Source organism: Camelina sativa, chromosome 2 (assembly GCF_030686135.1).
Source record: "Camelina sativa cultivar CO46 ecotype springtype chromosome 2, ASM3068613v1".
NCBI classification, from domain to species: Eukaryota; Viridiplantae; Streptophyta; class Magnoliopsida; order Brassicales; family Brassicaceae; genus Camelina; species Camelina sativa.
In genome coordinates, this window is record NC_141881.1 from 26980343 (window position 1) to 26997662 (window position 17320).

A 17320-nucleotide genomic window follows, 5' to 3' on the forward strand; every position below is an offset into this window, starting at 1 on the left:
TAATAGGTCAAAAATATTGTTGATTGCGAATCTATTGTTCGTCATTGTAATTTACTTGTTCTAAAACTAGTTCGGTCTCGTACGTGGATAATAAATTGTCATTTACAATAGACTACAATCTACAGGGTAGAATCTTGTAAACAAGTGATTATATATAGACCACTAGATGTGAAACACAAATTATACTTATGTTTGGCATGATTTCAAATTTGAATAAGATACAGGAAAATGTGACTACCGAATAATTCACATCTACGGTGGTCATATTTCGAATTCCAATTTTATAAAATCGGGGTGTGATAAGATTAAAACTAAAATATAAAGAAACTTTTGCGAATTTTATAAAAGCAACCGACACAGCATTTTTTTTCTAAGGTTTTTAAATTAAAAGTATAATTGGGCCGTCCATAATTGAGCCTGATTCATGAACCCAATACTAAAGTGAGCATCCTCAAGACCCGACAAACTCTCTTGGCCTCCTCTAACGGCGGCGAACACGTATCGCCACCGCCTTCCCCCTCCGACTCTTGACTTCCTCCTAATCACTCTTTTGCTTGACCGATCAGTTGACCAGACCCCATCCCTCTCTGGCTCTTTCTATTTCTGTGAATCTCTCGGAAGCTTTTTCCGTGTAGAGAGATGGGAAAACCCAAAGGAGATGCTGCAAGGAGCAAAGCTCGTCCATCCAGCAGCAGGTGAAACTTTGTTCCTTCATCTTCTCCCTCTCCTTCTTCGAATTTTATATTGTACTGCGTCTATGCTTCGTTGGTTCGGTACTCAATTTGAGTTTTTTCTGAACAGCTTCGCAGCTTCTCTGTTGCCGTCTGGCTCTGCAGCTGCGGCCGTAGGTTTTGGTAGATCTGGATTCGAAAACTTCTATACTGTATCAAACGAAGATTCTGCTCCCTTTTTTTGGTATGTTTTTTGTTTAGATTTCTGAGTTTCCCTCTTTTGTTTGTTTCTGCCAAGTGCCAACTTGTTTGTCAGTTTCTCATATTTGTCGATGATGGAATTGTAGGATTTGGTTAGTGAGGTTAAACTCAACACTTGCAGCGGCTTTCAAGGAAAGACCCTACAACTAAGGTAACCTAACGGGCTCTCCTGGTTACATGACCTGGCTCTTTCTGAGTTTTCTTGATTGTGATTTTGTTTGTTTCAACAAGATTAAAGTTTTTGCTTCCATGGCAGAACTGATTAACCAAAAGAAAGGCAAGGAACTTTTGCCAATAATTCCAAAATGGGTATGTTTCTTTGTTTACATTAATGTTTTTCTTTAACAAGGAAGAAACTTTTATCTTTAGAAGTTGTATTTAAGTTTGATGTTATAGATTTGGTTATAGTATCAGGATTGGGGATATCACTTAAGCTGATGGAATTGGCTCGAATTAGTCTTTTGCCTTGGAGCACTTTGTTTCTCACGTTGCAGTGAATTTAATTGTTCATTTTCCACTACTGGCTTGATAATTTTGTCGTACTTGTCCAGATATGTGAGTACAACAAGTTGATACTGGACTACGATAGCTACGCTTGGCGTCATGACTAATGATGGTGTCACTGGTGTCGGGTTTGACTCTCAATTTTCTCATGCATGTTCTTTTTCTTGCCTCGATTGCATTGCAGTGTCTCATTTATTTCCTTTTTTTAGTGTCATACACTTGGATGTCATGTAGTCTTCTTGTGTCATGAGTAAGTGATATGATTTAGCTTTGTGATTCTTCTATTTACAAATTAAAATGGAATACAGTAGTAGCTTTCTCACTAGGTTACGAATTATGATAATGAACCGTATGAATCGGTCGTAATCTTTTTTTTTTTACAGAAAACCTTTAACAAAATTTTAATACCCCTAAAGCTTTTGTTGAGGATTGAAAAAATCAATTACATGTTCATAAAAGCTCATGTGATGACAATACTCTGTGTCATCCATCAGTTTTGTGAAGTACTTGGCTTTATGTACCATAGCCTTTTGGGTGGTGCCAAAGTCTAAGCTTGAGGGGGAGTATTGACCAAGCAATGTAGTTGAGGCATGTAGTCGACTATATCACAATGTAGTTGAGGCATATAGTCGACTATTACAGGACTATGTCAAGGATCCTTATTCAGATCTTAAATTAGGTTTATGTGGTTGAATACAAGATAATAGATATAAATATGTATACATAAAATTTATAATGATTAATTTATAAATTTTCTGTAAAAAAAACACAAAAAGCAACTTTTGCACAACTTGGAGATTTTGATCTGCGTTTGATTTTGTTGTTCTGATTTTGCTTTTGAGTGACCACTGTTACAGGATCAGTTTCTAGTTCGACGAATGAAAAATCCAAAGGTCAACCAGCCAGCCAGAATTCATTCATTTCCCTAGTAGAGTCCTTCACAAGCTTTAGCCAAATTTTGCACTTCATCGATGTGGTTAGTGTTTATAGAGCTTATTCCTATCTGGCTAAGGAACCCATGTGCTTGAAAGTTATGGTATGTCTTATTGACCAAGCAATGTAGAGATATGTGAAATCAAAGACAATATATACGAATAAAAGACTTAATAAGAGAAAAAAGTACTACATTAAAACTAGCAGGATTAGAGAATATAGTACGAGTCTACGAGAGAATACAATACTACTTTAAAAAAATTAGAGAATGCTAACAAGCATTGACAAGTTTTGATTAATAAAGGAACTACATTCTTCCTTCTCACGGAAACCGTTCAAAATCCTTATCTTTATCCTTTTTGCAGTCGAAACCCTCCTTTGTAAGACGATAAACTGAGATACTACATCCATTTACAACACTTTGGATTTTATTGAGTGCAGGCACGTAGGTAGTAGAATGGAAAAACTCCAACAATTGAGGAATAATCCACTCCATAAAGAACTGGATGAGGCTACTAGTGTTTAACCGGAGTTGATCCATGGATGAGGCCTCCGAGTCATCATTTGAAGGGGGTGCTCTAGGTTCTTTAGGAGGAACAGGCACATCCGATAATAACATGTTAAATTTAGTTATTATCATGTCAAAACACCTTATTGCAGCCCGAATACCATTTTTTGTGGTTCTCTATAAGCAAAACATCACAATCCCAAGATTAGTTTCTCTATCATTTGTCATACAAAACTAATCTTGGGATTGTGATGTTTTGCTTATAGAGAACCACAAAAGATGGTATTCGGGCTGCAATAAGGTGTTTTGACATGATAATAACTAAATTTAACATGTTATTATCGGATGTGCCTGTTCCTCCTAAAGAGCCTAGAGCACCCCCTTCAAATGATGACTCGGAGGCCTCATCCATGGATCAACTCTGGTTAAACGCTAGTAGCCTCATCCAGTTCTTTATGGAGTGGATTATTCCTCAATTGTTGGAGTTTTTCCATTCTACTACCTACGTGCCTGCACTCAATAAAATCCAAAGTGTTGTAGATGGATGTAGTATCTCAGTTTATCATCTTACAAAGGAGGGTTTTGACTGCAAAAAGGATAAAGATAAGGATTTTGAATGGTTTCCATGAGAAGGAAGAATGTAGTTCCTTTATTAATCAAAACTTGTCAATGCTTGTTAGCATTCTCTAATTTTTTTAAAGTAGTATTGTATTCTCTCGTAGACTCGTACTATATTCTCTAATCCTGCTAGTTTTAATGTAGTACTTTTTTCTCTTATTAAGTCTTTTATTCGTATATATTGTCTTTGATTTCACATATCTCTACATTGCTTGGTCAATAAGACATACCATAACTTTCAAGCACATGGGTTCCTTAGCCAGATAGGAATAAGCTCTATAAACACTAACCACATCGATGAAGTGCAAAATTTGGCTAAAGCTTGTGAAGGACTCTACTAGGGAAATGAATGAATTCTGGCTGGCTGGTTGACCTTTGGATTTTTCATTCGTCGAACTAGAAACTGCTCCTGTAACAGTGGTCACTCAAAAGCAAAATCAGAACAACAAAATCAAACGCAGATCAAAATCTCCAAGTTGTGCAAAAGTTGCTTTTTGTGTTTTTTTTACAGAAAATTTATAAATTAATCATTATAAATTTTATGTATACATATTTATATCTATTATCTTGTATTCAACCACATAAACCTAATTTAAGATCTGAATAAGGATCCTTGACATAGTCCTGTAATAGTCGACTATATGCCTCAACTACATTGTGATATAGTCAACTACATTGCTTGGTCAATACTCCCCCTCAAGCTTAGACTTTGGCACCACCCAAAAGGCTATGGTACATAAAGCCAAGTACTTCACAAAACTGATGGATGACACAGAGTATTGTCATCACATGAGCTTTTATGAACATGTAATTGATTTTTTCAATCCTCAACAAAAGCTTTAGGGGTATTAAAATTTTGTTAAAGGTTTTCTGTAAAAAAAAAAAGATTACGACCGATTCATACGGTTCATTATCATAATTCGTAACCTAGTGAGAAAGCTACTACTGTATTCCATTTTAATTTGTAAATAGAAGAATCACAAAGCTAAATCATATCACTTACTCATGACACAAGAAGACTACATGACATCCAAGTGTATGACACTAAAAAAAGGAAATAAATGAGACACTGCAATGCAATCGAGGCAAGAAAAAGAACATGCATGAGAAAATTGAGAGTCAAACCCGACACCAGTGACACCATCATTAGTCATGACGCCAAGCGTAGCTATCGTAGTCCAGTATCAACTTGTTGTACTCACATATCTGGACAAGTACGACAAAATTATCAAGCCAGTAGTGGAAAATGAACAATTAAATTCACTGCAACGTGAGAAACAAAGTGCTCCAAGGCAAAAGACTAATTCGAGCCAATTCCATCAGCTTAAGTGATATCCCCAATCCTGATACTATAACCAAATCTATAACATCAAACTTAAATACAACTTCTAAAGATAAAAGTTTCTTCCTTGTTAAAGAAAAACATTAATGTAAACAAAGAAACATACCCATTTTGGAATTATTGGCAAAAGTTCCTTGCCTTTCTTTTGGTTAATCAGTTCTGCCATGGAAGCAAAAACTTTAATCTTGTTGAAACAAACAAAATCACAATCAAGAAAACTCAGAAAGAGCCAGGTCATGTAACCAGGAGAGCCCGTTAGGTTACCTTAGTTGTAGGGTCTTTCCTTGAAAGCCGCTGCAAGTGTTGAGTTTAACCTCACTAACCAAATCCTACAATTCCATCATCGACAAATATGAGAAACTGACAAACAAGTTGGCACTTGGCAGAAACAAACAAAAGAGGGAAACTCAGAAATCTAAACAAAAAACATACCAAAAAAAGGGAGCAGAATCTTCGTTTGATACAGTATAGAAGTTTTCGAATCCAGATCTACCAAAACCTACGGCCGCAGCTGCAGAGCCAGACGGCAACAGAGAAGCTGCGAAGCTGTTCAGAAAAAACTCAAATTGAGTACCGAACCAACGAAGCATAGACGCAGTACAATATAAAATTCGAAGAAGGAGAGGGAGAAGATGAAGGAACAAAGTTTCACCTGCTGCTGGATGGACGAGCTTTGCTCCTTGCAGCATCTCCTTTGGGTTTTCCCATCTCTCTACACGGAAAAAGCTTCCGAGAGATTCACAGAAATAGAAAGAGCCAGAGAGGGATGGGGTCTGGTCAACTGATCGGTCAAGCAAAAGAGTGATTAGGAGGAAGTCAAGAGTCGGAGGGGGAAGGCGGTGGCGATACGTGTTCGCCGCCGTTAGAGGAGGCCAAGAGAGTTTGTCGGGTCTTGAGGATGCTCACTTTAGTATTGGGTTCATGAATCAGGCTCAATTATGGACGGCCCAATTATACTTTTAATTTAAAAACCTTAGAAAAAAAATGCTGTGTCGGTTGCTTTTATAAAATTCGCAAAAGTTTCTTTATATTTTAGTTTTAATCTTATCACACCCCGATTTTATAAAATTGGAATTCGAAATATGACCACCGTAGATGTGAATTATTCGGTAGTCACATTTTCCTGTATCTTATTCAAATTTGAAATCATGCCAAACATAAGTATAATTTGTGTTTCACATCTAGTGGTCTATATATAATCACTTGTTTACAAGATTCTACCCTGTAGATTGTAGTCTATTGTAAATGACAATTTATTATCCACGTACGAGACCGAACTAGTTTTAGAACAAGTAAATTACAATGACGAACAATAGATTCGCAATCAACAATATTTTTGACCTATTATAGTGTTTGGATGTACAAGCTTTTCAATTTGTTAATCAACTGACCACATGTAAATGGTTAAGCATACATCATTTTGTGACTTTAATTTGCGTCGTTTGCATGTATTTCAGTATTGTACGTATTGTATCAATATATACGTTTACGGTTGGTGTGGATTGTGGATATTGATCTGGATGCATTAACATCATTCATCTATACTAAAAAACGTAAATGAATAGTGGGATTACTATATATAGTTCGAGTATGAATTAATAGGAACAATGTCTAGAAAGCCATAATTCACAAAAGAAAAAGCTAGAATGCCACCGTTTTGTTTTTAATTTATTTTAAATAAAAATAAACGGAAAAGACCAAAAACCCCATCTTTTATTCATTTAACCTAATCACTTTTATCAAAATCAGATCTAAAACACAGAAGAAGAAGATGAAATCGAGAGAGAGAGAGAGAGATAAACGTGAAATCAAACAAATCAGTGAAGAAAGATGATCAGATCCCAATCGCTGATGGATTTGTGGTTGCTTCAAATCCGGTGAAAGAAGGCTGGTTGGATTTTGCGACGGATCTGTTAAGATCTGGGGAGGTAGTTTCGAAATAGAAGATGAAGAATCAGTGAAGAGAAGTAGTGAAGGTTGACAGCAAAGGAAGCAGTGTAGTGGAAGGTTGACGACGAAGGAGTACTAGAAAGTTGACAGCGAAAAATCGGCGATAACAACAGTGAATAAAGCAAGAAGAAACGAATTAGTGAGTCTGGCGGCGCTAGGGTTTATAGTACAAGTGTACCATTTTGTACCAGTTGTCCTATTATCTATTGGTTGTACCAGTTATCCTATTTTTACTCGGTTGTACCTAGTTGTTCTATTTTAACTTGGTTGTACCCAATTGTCCTATTATAAATCAGTTGTACCATTGGTTATATTATATCGGAGTTGTACCATTTGTTCTAGTTATCTCGTTATATATCATTTGTACCAGTTGTTTTATTATCATTTAGTTGTACTAGTTGTACTATTCATTAAGGGTAATTTGAGAAAATCGCATTTTCAATGGCATACAGACTAAGAAATGGCACGCCAGATTATTTTTTTTCAATTTATGGCATTCTAGCCTCGTCCCCGAATTAATATTGCTTTGTAATGCTTTTATATTCTTAATTTGACGTTATATATATACAGACCGCGAATGCAAGATTGTTTACTTTTGACAAGTTGGAGCAGCCACTCTTTGTTCGGTTGTTCTTAGATTATTGGCACCTTTTTCATATTCCATTTCCCTTGCGTGCATATATATGTGTGTGTATAGTCACAAATTACCACCCTTGGCTTCTCTATTAACAAACACAAAGTTATGTGAATTATTAGGCCTAGAATTGTAAATTGTTGTTATCTTGATGGTATGCAATGCACCCTTATATACATATAACGACGGTTAAAATATAACAACTGATTAGTGGGGCAGATGAATCAAGAAGATTTTGAACCAAAGTTCTAGAGTTTTGTTCATCCTTCACTGTAATAATATCTCGGGGTTTGCAGCGATAACTTGGTATATCAACTATACGGCCATTAACTAAAATATGTCCATGATTGATGATCGATGATTAATGATTAATGAATAGTGATGGGAAATTGGGAATTACTGTATTTGTTATACATGACCTGAAGAGTGACGAGATAGAGGTCGATCGGCTTTATAAGGTTTGTGCTGATAAGTCGTGATTTGATAACATGTCGTGTTTTTATTAGACCAAACAAGTCCCATCTTCTCCTCACTCTTTTCTACTTCAATAATTACTCTCGTTTACGGATACAAGGTTTTCTACTTCAATAATTACTCTCGTTTACGGATACAAGGTTTTTGATGTAGTGTGGCGCCCTGTTTTAGAAATCGCTAGGCGCTAGTCGGGCGGTCGAGGTGGGCCTAGCGCCTAGCGAAAAAATCGGAGACTAAATTGGAATTACTCGGAGACTAGTTATAGGGTTATTTTATTAAATTAACAATAAAATAAAAATATATTGTACTAAATATATGTATAATTCTGTTTATCTTAAAAGGAAAATATCAAATAAAATATAAAATTATAGTATTCTCTTTAAAATTATAGTAAATAAATAAAAACATAATTTAAAAAAAAAAATTTATGTTATTTATTAGACTAGACATGCATAGGTGGGGATTTTGATTTGATATACATTTGTTTGATTTTTATTTGGTTCTAAAAAAAGATATACACAAAATTAAGCGGAATTAAGCGGAAAATAATCAGACTAGATATGCATAATCGGATAATCGATGTTAGGCGGGGATTAATCATTAATCGAGGCGGAGAGGGTGGGCCTAGCGATTTTGCAGGGCGTAATCGGTGCTAGGCGGAGATTTTTAAAACAGGGTGGCGTCATTGACCACTTGACGTGAGGCTCAACGGACAACGAAGTACGCTTTGATGACGTCTACGTCCAACCTTACAATCAACAGGAGGAATTAATCATTTATTTTACAAACTCAATAAATTAATCAATTAATATACAATCTCTATATAAGTAAAAGAGAAGTACAAAAATGCTTCTGGGTGGAGTCAATTTTGCAAAAATAATCCAAAATTAAGGAGTCGGATTCGGGTGAGATTTATCCGCTGTGTTATAAATGGGTTATCGAGTTTTCCAAAAAATAAATCATAAATGTAATAAACTCCCTCAGAAATAAATCATAATAGTTACAATAATATATATTTTCTTACAATTTAGGAAACTAACAAACATACATAATTAATGTATATCAAACTGTATAACATAAATAGGAAAACAATATAGTCCAATATAAAATCCTACCAGAAACATTCTTAAAAAAAATCAAACTGAATAACAAGATAACTGATTGCACAAATCAGTAAAATCTCAATCTTTTGTATATGTAAACAAATTTAATTTTGATTATATATTAGTATATACTTCCGGAAATAAAATCCATTTTAATATAGTTCATAAATAATGATAATATAATTAAATAATTCTAAAAATCTGAAACATAAATTTTAAATTATATAACTATATATACAAAGAAAAGGAAAATACTAATGAGAATTACTGAGATGATTATAATTACATTCAAATATTTTCTATCAATATTGTTATCATTCCTAATATGTATAATAAAAATACTAATGATAATTAAAAGAAGATATGGAAAGATGTTCTGAGATTTTCACATATCTCTATCAATTTTGAGTTACCTAAAAAACGGAAAATGTTGTAACATTAGCATAACTTATGCAAAATTATTATTCAATTTGGAAACAACCAATAAATACAGTTTAACAACCATATATGATTAGATTTCAAAGATTTTCACATATCTCTATAAATTTTGAATTACCTAAACAAATGGAAAACATTGTAACATAAGCAAAATTTAACAACATATATGATTAGATTTCAATATGTAATACCAAATATTCAATCAGTTAGTGTTGTACCCACGATTCGTCATCTCGGATAACAGGCAAAAGGGCATGGGCCGGGCACACTAAACAGGCTAAGGATGCAGCTCGGATCTGCCCATCAGGCCCATAGAAAAGAAGAGAGCGCGGAGAGGTGACGTATCAGTCAGCTCGCAGATCGAGCTCAGTCAAAGATTTCTGCATTCAAGTGTATTAATTAGGACGCAAAAATCGTGTAAAATTAATTACGCATTAATTGGGTAATCAATTTGTCTGTATAAATATGTAAGGGGGGATTCATTACAATGGATGGAACAATTTTTCTCTCGAGCAGTAATATACAGTTTAAGCAAGAAAAATACTTAGGTTCACCCCTAGGGGTGAACCTTTGTATTCACCCCCTCTCCTCTTAACCAATCAGAATGCTCTATTTAATATTTCATTTAAAAAATAAATCAAAATTAAATTAAAAACAAAAAAAATTAAGGAAACAAATTCTGTATACTTTTATTTAAGGAAAGTCAAATATTGGCTTGGTTTAAATTTTATATATCGGTTTGGGTAGTTTAGTTTTTACAATTAAAACGAAATTATATGTCGGTTTGGGTTTACAAATAAAGTGGTTAGGATTTAGATTTTACAATTAGAACGAAATTATATGCCGGTTTGGATTTACAAATGAGATGGTTAGGGTTTAGATTTTATAATTAGAATGAAATTATATGTCGGTTTGGGTTTACAAATGAGATGGTTAGGGTTTAGATTTTACAATTAGAACGAAATTATATGTCGGTCTGGGTTTACAAATGAGATGGTTAGGGATTAGATTTTATAATTAGAACGAAATTATATGTCGGTTTGGGTTTACAAATGAGATGGTTAGCATTTACATTTTATAATTAGAACGAAATTATATGTCGGTTTAGGTTTACAAATAAGATTGTTAGTTAATTTTAAAATAATATCTACAGATTTTCTTTCCTTATTTTATAAGGGGGTGAATGATAAGGTTCACCCCTAGGGGTGAACCCAAGTATTGTTCTTTAAGCAATCAAATACTCTTTTTCAGTTCGGAACTCCTAACGGTGATAAGCTCCTCCATACATAAATCACTTTGGAAGGAGAGAATTGATCTTAGTTCTCACAGTTAGTTTAAGTAATTAACTTAAAATCCGAAATTACTACTAATATTCTAAATATATTTATATAATTATTAGAAAATCACTTAAATATCTCTACAAGCCAAAAAAATATTTTTCTAGAAGACTTCAATTTACTAACCCCAAAAATTGACACCCATTCCTCACTATAAAAAGTCATACGAACAAAACATCAATTGTTTCATTCCACCATTTCTATGTTTTTGTTTATTTATGATTTTGTTTACTATATTCATGTTATTTTATCCAATATGATATATATTAATGTTTTAACATTGTGAATCTATCAAACTCATATGTTCTTATGTGATACAGGTATGTACAAAATTTCATTCAATATTTTTTAAAATTATGATGCTGATTACGGCTATCAAACTCAATTATGAATCTGATTAATAATTTTTATTGTATCCAGGACATATGAAGCATTACAAAAGTTATCAAATTACTAAAAATGTTATGTGAATCAGGTATATACATAATTTGACTTAATATATAAACTATTTTACATTTTTGTAAATAATTTAACTTAATATATGAACTATATTTTTACTTTTATTTTCCCTTGCTGGAAACTCAGGAGAATCTAAAGAAGAACCATGTAACTTTTATTTTTACTTTTATTTTACTTTTTTGTTACTTTTATTTTTTCTTTTAACTTAATATATGAAATTTGAGTAAATGATAAATTCTTTTACTAAATTTGAGTAAATGATAAATTAGATTAAAATTTTTGGGTAAATGATAAATTGTTGTTATGGTTCATCACATCATACATATTAGTGTAACTTTTACAAGCGAAATATTTTTATAATATTTTATGTAGATTCCTATTTTCTACTACTAAAATGATCAAATTGAATTATCTATTTTTTGTGTTGTTAGTATTTTTCTTAACTTTTTAATATTTATTTTATCAAAACTCATTTTATTACCATTTACTCTCTTTTTTTTCCCTACTATTCTTTTATCCATTTTATTGTTTCATTCCACCTTTTCTATGTTTTTGTGATGTTTTTATTTATTTATGATTTTGTTTACTATATTCATGTTATTTTATCCAATATGATATATATTAATGTTTTAGCACTAGGATTTACCCCGTGGTACACCACGGTTCCATTTTTTTATTTTTTATAAATCAATAACCCCGTGTATTCTGAAAATATTAACAGTCAAATATTTATAACAAATAGTCAAAATTTAAGTTATATTTATGTTTTAGTTTTGTTTAGTGTAATATTATATAACTGTATTTGACTGTTAATTATAGGATTTAACCCACAGTTTACCGCAAAATAATGTGTTCTCTACATTATCATAAATTACTCAATTTAATATATCTAATTCTAATATTGATAATGTTAGCAAAATAATGAAATGATAAATTATCTGTGTAACACCAAATTAATGATAATTAAATTTATATTCATATTCATCCAAATCATTTGCACAATATAATTTCATTGCGTGTTATTTTATCTTTTAATTGTAAATATTCATTATATATTAAAATAACTCAAATGTAAAATAATATATATATGGAAATACTTGTTTGGTTACAAAAATCCTAAAACAATTTTAAAATATATATCCGTTTATAAAAATTCAAATCACATCATATGCTTATAAAAAAATCTAAAATTTATTAACTTTATGTATTAAATAGTAATTCAAATAATTAAATATAAGATTAAATAAAAGTGAAAGGAGAATTCTGTTTTAATATAACATATTGCTTTAAATTAGATAGATTTTAGGAAATTAATATTATCAAATAAGGAAATGATAGTGTTTGGTTATAAGGATTGTAGAGAATTTAGTTGGAACTTGTTTGGATACAAAGATAAGAGAGGATGACACAAAAATGTACTTCAAAAATGTTAAGATAGATTATGAACTATCAAACTCATATGTTCTTATGTGATACGGGTATTTACAAAATTTCATTCAATATTTTTTTAAATATGATGCTGATTACGACTATCAAACTCAGTTATGAATCTAATTAATAAATTTTATTGTATTCATGACATATGAAGCACTACAAAAGTCATCAAATTACTAAAATTTTTATGTGAATCAGGTATATACATAATTTGACTTAATATATGAACTATTTTACATTTTTGTAAATAATTTAACTTAATATATGAACTATATTTTTACTTTTATTTTTCACTGCTGGAAACTTTGGAGAATCTAAAGAAGAATCATGTAACTTTTATTTTACTTTTATTTTTATTTTTACTTTTAACTTAATATCTGAAATTTGACTAAATGATAAATTCTTTTACTAAATTTGAGTAAATGATCAATTAGATTAAAATTTTTGGGTAAATGATAAATTGTTCTTATGGTTCATCACATCATACATATTAGTGTAGCTTTTACAAGCGGAATATTTTTATAATATTTTATGTAGATTCCTATTTTCTACTACTAAAATGATCAAATTGAATTATCTATTTTTTGTGTTGTTAGTTTTCTAAACTTTTTAATATTTATTTTATCAAAACTCATTTTATTACCATTCACTTTCTTTTTTTCCCTACTATTCTTTTATCCAAACTCATTACCTTTAATGTAATCAACTGCAAAAATGAAATATAGCATATTCTAATCTATTAAGATTGTATATATATTAATGAATAATCCCCCGCGTTGTAGCGCGGGTCCGATCCTAGTATAACAATTAAAACTTACCAAAATGTTTTTTGAGGCCTTATCAAGGAGACTATCGCTTCTAACCCTCTCAGGCGACATTATCGAGGAGACTATCGCTTCTAACCCTCTCGGCGCCGGTGGAGCTTCTGCTCGCCGGCGTCGGGATAATTTGACCACCACCTCTTTCTGTTCTACGATCCTGCTCTTGCTCTCTTTCTTTTAAATTTTTTCCCAAAGTTATTTTCCTTCTTTTCAAGATTGTCAAACTCTTTTGAACCCTTTATATCCCGACGGCTGTTTATCAATCAAAGGACATATGCGATTTCCGGTGCACTCTCCTCTCTCAACCTTTATCCGCAGCACCAAAACAGAAGCATCTGAATGTCAGCAAGTTACAAAAATTGGATCTATTTTCGGATCTAAAATTTTCTCGATCTGAACTTCACTTCACCCCTGAAGAGTCCTCACCCTGGGCTTCGTTACTGGCAGGAGGCATCCCTCTTGGACCAGTAGATGCGCCATGCTCAGGGGAGACGTCGACGGTGCAAGGCGATCCTCTTCTAGGGGCAACTGCGAAAACATCTGGAACGAGTAAGTCTTCTTGCCTCCCCGCCTCAACATCGGACCAACCTCATCACGAATTATTGATGCATCGATTCCGTCCGATGAGCCCGTGTTCAAGGCAAATTCTTCAAACATTTTCGGTCAGCTGCCTTGATCTCTATCCGTAAAATAGCCACCGTTCGTTTAGGGTTTCCCTTGTTGGACCCTAAGTCAGCTTTTGGCCCATTAAGGCTCCAATCACTTAAGCCCATTAGGTGTGCCTCAAGTCCAAATTGTTATAATCCCAGGTATGGCCCTGTATCTCAATTTTTGAAGTCAAAACCTAGTCAACAACGGTGTGGTCAAGATTACAATCTCTATGGAACCCATCGGAGATGTAATTCACCGTTGTTAATATGGCGTAGCTTCTATCTTCTGAAAACCCTGGTAAAAGTATCTCTTAAGGCTTTGATTTATGAACCTTTTTGCCTGAGTTTGTATGGTTTGTTGTTCCCGACTCCAAGTTGTCTGGGCATTGTTTATGGCTATGGCTTGTCCAAATCCATTTCTCATGTCTCGGCGATGCTAGCAAACAACCTCAAACATCAGAGCATCTCTAACCCTGCTCGAACCCTTGTCAAAGCTCTACCTTGTGTAGCTCTTCTCACGCCGGACGAGAATCACAGCTTTACCCCTTTATTCAACGCTACTTCATCGTGTTATTATGACAGTGACCATCCCTTCATCTATCGACCTGTTCATGGAAGAAGTATCGATAATCCTTGACCTCACATGTACCAATATGCTCTTTAGCTATTGGCTCAAAGCTCTCAAGAACCAATTGTCGATTAACCTTATCTACCTTGCTTATATTTGTTGCTTTGTTGTTTTGGCATTGGGGAATGCCCATTTCAATTATGTTCTAAACTTTGGATTTTCAAAATCCTCCTTGCTCTGTATTTGTTCTCTTCTTTAATGGAATGAAAGCAAATGTTTGTCCCAAAAAAAAAAAAAATCAATTAATATACAATATAACAATTAAAACTTACCAAAATGTTTTTTGAGGCCTTTGCAGATTTTATTTTTTGAGGAGGCCGAGATCTAATGAGCTGAACTGGATACTCTGGTGTCTCGTCTCAATCCCCTAGGTAAAGAAGCAGATGTTGGGGCCGAGAGCCCATCCTCGCTAAGAAAACTAAATGTAATAGGGTGGACGTCTCGAACTCATCTGTTTAATTTGCCTGAATAAGAGAGGCAGGCTTCATAGGAACGAAACGAGGGAGTGGTAGAGATAATGTAGAAGCAAGCAACAATGGAGACTGGAGAGAAAGAGAAACAAGCACATTTAATGGAGCATTAACGTTTGTCACAAAAACGACGCAACTCTCTCAGCGTTAAAACAACCAATAGGAAAACAGTGTATGTTATGATGTTTTTGTCATGATACATCACTAATTCGTCACAATATCTACAGAAAATTTCACTTTCCCTCCAGCGGGAAAATTTGATGTTTTCAGTTAACAAGGACTTAACGATGAATCGTCACAAAAACGTAGCAAGAATCGACAAAATGAAAATTTTGCCACTGGAAGGAAACTTAATCTTTTCATTTAGCGAAGGCTTCGTAACGTTTCATCAAAATACAGTCACTACTCTTTAAATATAGTTTCACCAAATTAATATTCGTTAAGTAAATTTGTTGATTCTGGTGATTAGTTTTGCTCACTACAACTGTTATTTCTTTAAAGTTTTAACAAAAATTAAGTGGGGAGAAATTTATAATTATCATCTTTCGAACAGCTTTTAAAGATTTGTGACAGATTCGTGTTTAACCGCTTTACCTCTAAGTGACGCATCCTTTGTTGAGTGCATTCTTTGTTTGTGACGATACTGTAAGTTTTGTTTTGTACAGGGCGAGTACTAAAGACTATTGACGCATCCCAAAGGTTGTTTCTTTTTTCAGTTTTTGTTTATTATTTTGATAAGATGGCGATCAATCTGACGGCAGGAGCAGTTGAGAAACTTGCTAATGGAGAGGTGAGGTCCGAAATACAAATGATGCCGGTGATGCGTGTGTTGAAATCGACGTTTACTGTGGTTAAGAGACGTGAAACGGCTGTGTTGTGGTTAACAGACGGGCAGGGGCATGAGATACGGGCATTACTTAAGGGTGATCTGACAAGCTTGGTGAAAGACAAGATTGTTGAATCCGGTAGTAATATTCAGCTCCTTCAATTCACCACTACCAATGGAGTTTTCCCGAATCAAAAGTAAATTTTGCGCTAGTTTGCCTTTCTTTCTTTTTTTTTGAGTAGAAACGACAAATTTTGTAGTTTCCTGAAATGAAACTGATGTTCAAAGTTTTTTTCTTCTTTTCTTTGACAGGTATCTCAACCTCATTGCTGCGAAAGTGATATTATCTAGTTCTGATGTAATTAGACAAGAGAGTGATAGGGTTAAACCTCTTGTTGCGGACGAGCTGAAGATCTTTCGCAATAGAATTAAAGATGTTAAGGCTTTCGTTTGTGATACTGTAAGTAGTATATAATTTAAAAAATTTAATCATTTGTCATACAAAACTAATCTTGGGATTGTGATGTTTTGCTTATAGAGAACCACAAAAGATGGTATTCGGGCTGCAATAAGGTGTTTTGACATGATAATAACTAAATTTAACATGTTATTATCGGATGTGCCTGTTCCTCCTAAAGAGCCTAGAGCACCCCCTTCAAATGATGACTCGGAGGCCTCATCCATGGATCAACTCTGGTTAAACGCTAGTAGTCTCATCCAGTTCTTTATGGAGTGGATTATTCCTCAATTGTTGGAGTTTTTCCATTCTACTACCTACGTGCCTGCACTCAATAAAATCCAAAGTGTTGTAGATGGATGTAGTATCTCAGTTTATCATCTTACAAAGGAGGGTTTTGACTGCAAAAAGGATAAAGATAAGGATTTTGAATGGTTTCCATGAGAAGGAAGAATGTAGTTCCTTTATTAATCAAAACTTGTCAATGCTTGTTAGCATTCTCTAATTTTTTTAAAGTAGTATTGTATTCTCTCGTAGACTCGTACTATATTCTCTAATCCTGCTAGTTTTAATGTAGTACTTTTTTCTCTTATTAAGTCTTTTATTCGTATATATTGTCTTTGATTTCACATATCTCTACATTGCTTGGTCAATAAGACATACCATAACTTTCAAGCACATGGGTTCCTTAGCCAGATAGGAATAAGCTCTATAAACACTAACCACATCGATGAAGTGCAAAATTTGACTAAAGCTTGTGAAGGACTCTACTAGGGAAATGAATGAATTCTGGCTGGCTGGT

At 33.5% G+C, this 17320-nt stretch overlaps 1 protein-coding gene and 2 long non-coding RNA genes across 3 annotated transcripts; 2 read left to right on the plus strand and 1 right to left on the minus strand.

Annotated features, from left to right (window-relative positions):
• The first annotated feature begins 372 nt into the window (after nt 1-372).
• On the plus strand, nt 373-2536 carry LOC104773712 (uncharacterized). The gene is made up of 5 exons (XR_765160.3): nt 373-695; nt 802-915; nt 1019-1083; nt 1189-1241; nt 1484-2536. It is a non-coding gene; the product is annotated as an uncharacterized LOC104773712 (long non-coding RNA).
• A 1890-nt stretch (nt 2537-4426) lies between these two features.
• LOC104773711 (uncharacterized) lies at nt 4427-5835 on the minus strand. Its single transcript, XR_765159.3, has 5 exons — nt 5490-5835; nt 5270-5383; nt 5102-5166; nt 4944-4996; nt 4427-4701 (listed from the first exon to the last, which is right to left on the minus strand). It is a non-coding gene; the product is annotated as an uncharacterized LOC104773711 (long non-coding RNA).
• Nucleotides 5836-15974: 10139 nt separating this feature from the next.
• Nucleotides 15975-17281, plus strand: LOC147949252 (uncharacterized). Its single transcript, XM_087478300.1, has 3 exons — nt 15975-16258; nt 16374-16521; nt 16600-17281. The coding sequence occupies exons 1-3, from the start codon at nt 15975-15977 to the stop codon at nt 16960-16962; spliced, it is 795 nt and encodes a 264-aa protein (XP_087334426.1). The 3' UTR covers nt 16963-17281.
• Nucleotides 17282-17320: the final 39 nt, after the last annotated feature.

Coding starts and splice junctions, on each gene's coding strand:
- LOC147949252 (XM_087478300.1), top strand. CDS start 15,975: ATGGCGATCAATCTGACGGCAGGAGCAGTTGAGAAACTTGCTAATGGA. Junction 16,259..16,373: donor GGAGTTTTCCCGAATCAAAA/GTAAATTTTGCG, acceptor TTTCTTTGACAG/GTATCTCAACCTCATTGCTG. Junction 16,522..16,599: donor AGGCTTTCGTTTGTGATACT/GTAAGTAGTATA, acceptor TTTTGCTTATAG/AGAACCACAAAAGATGGTAT.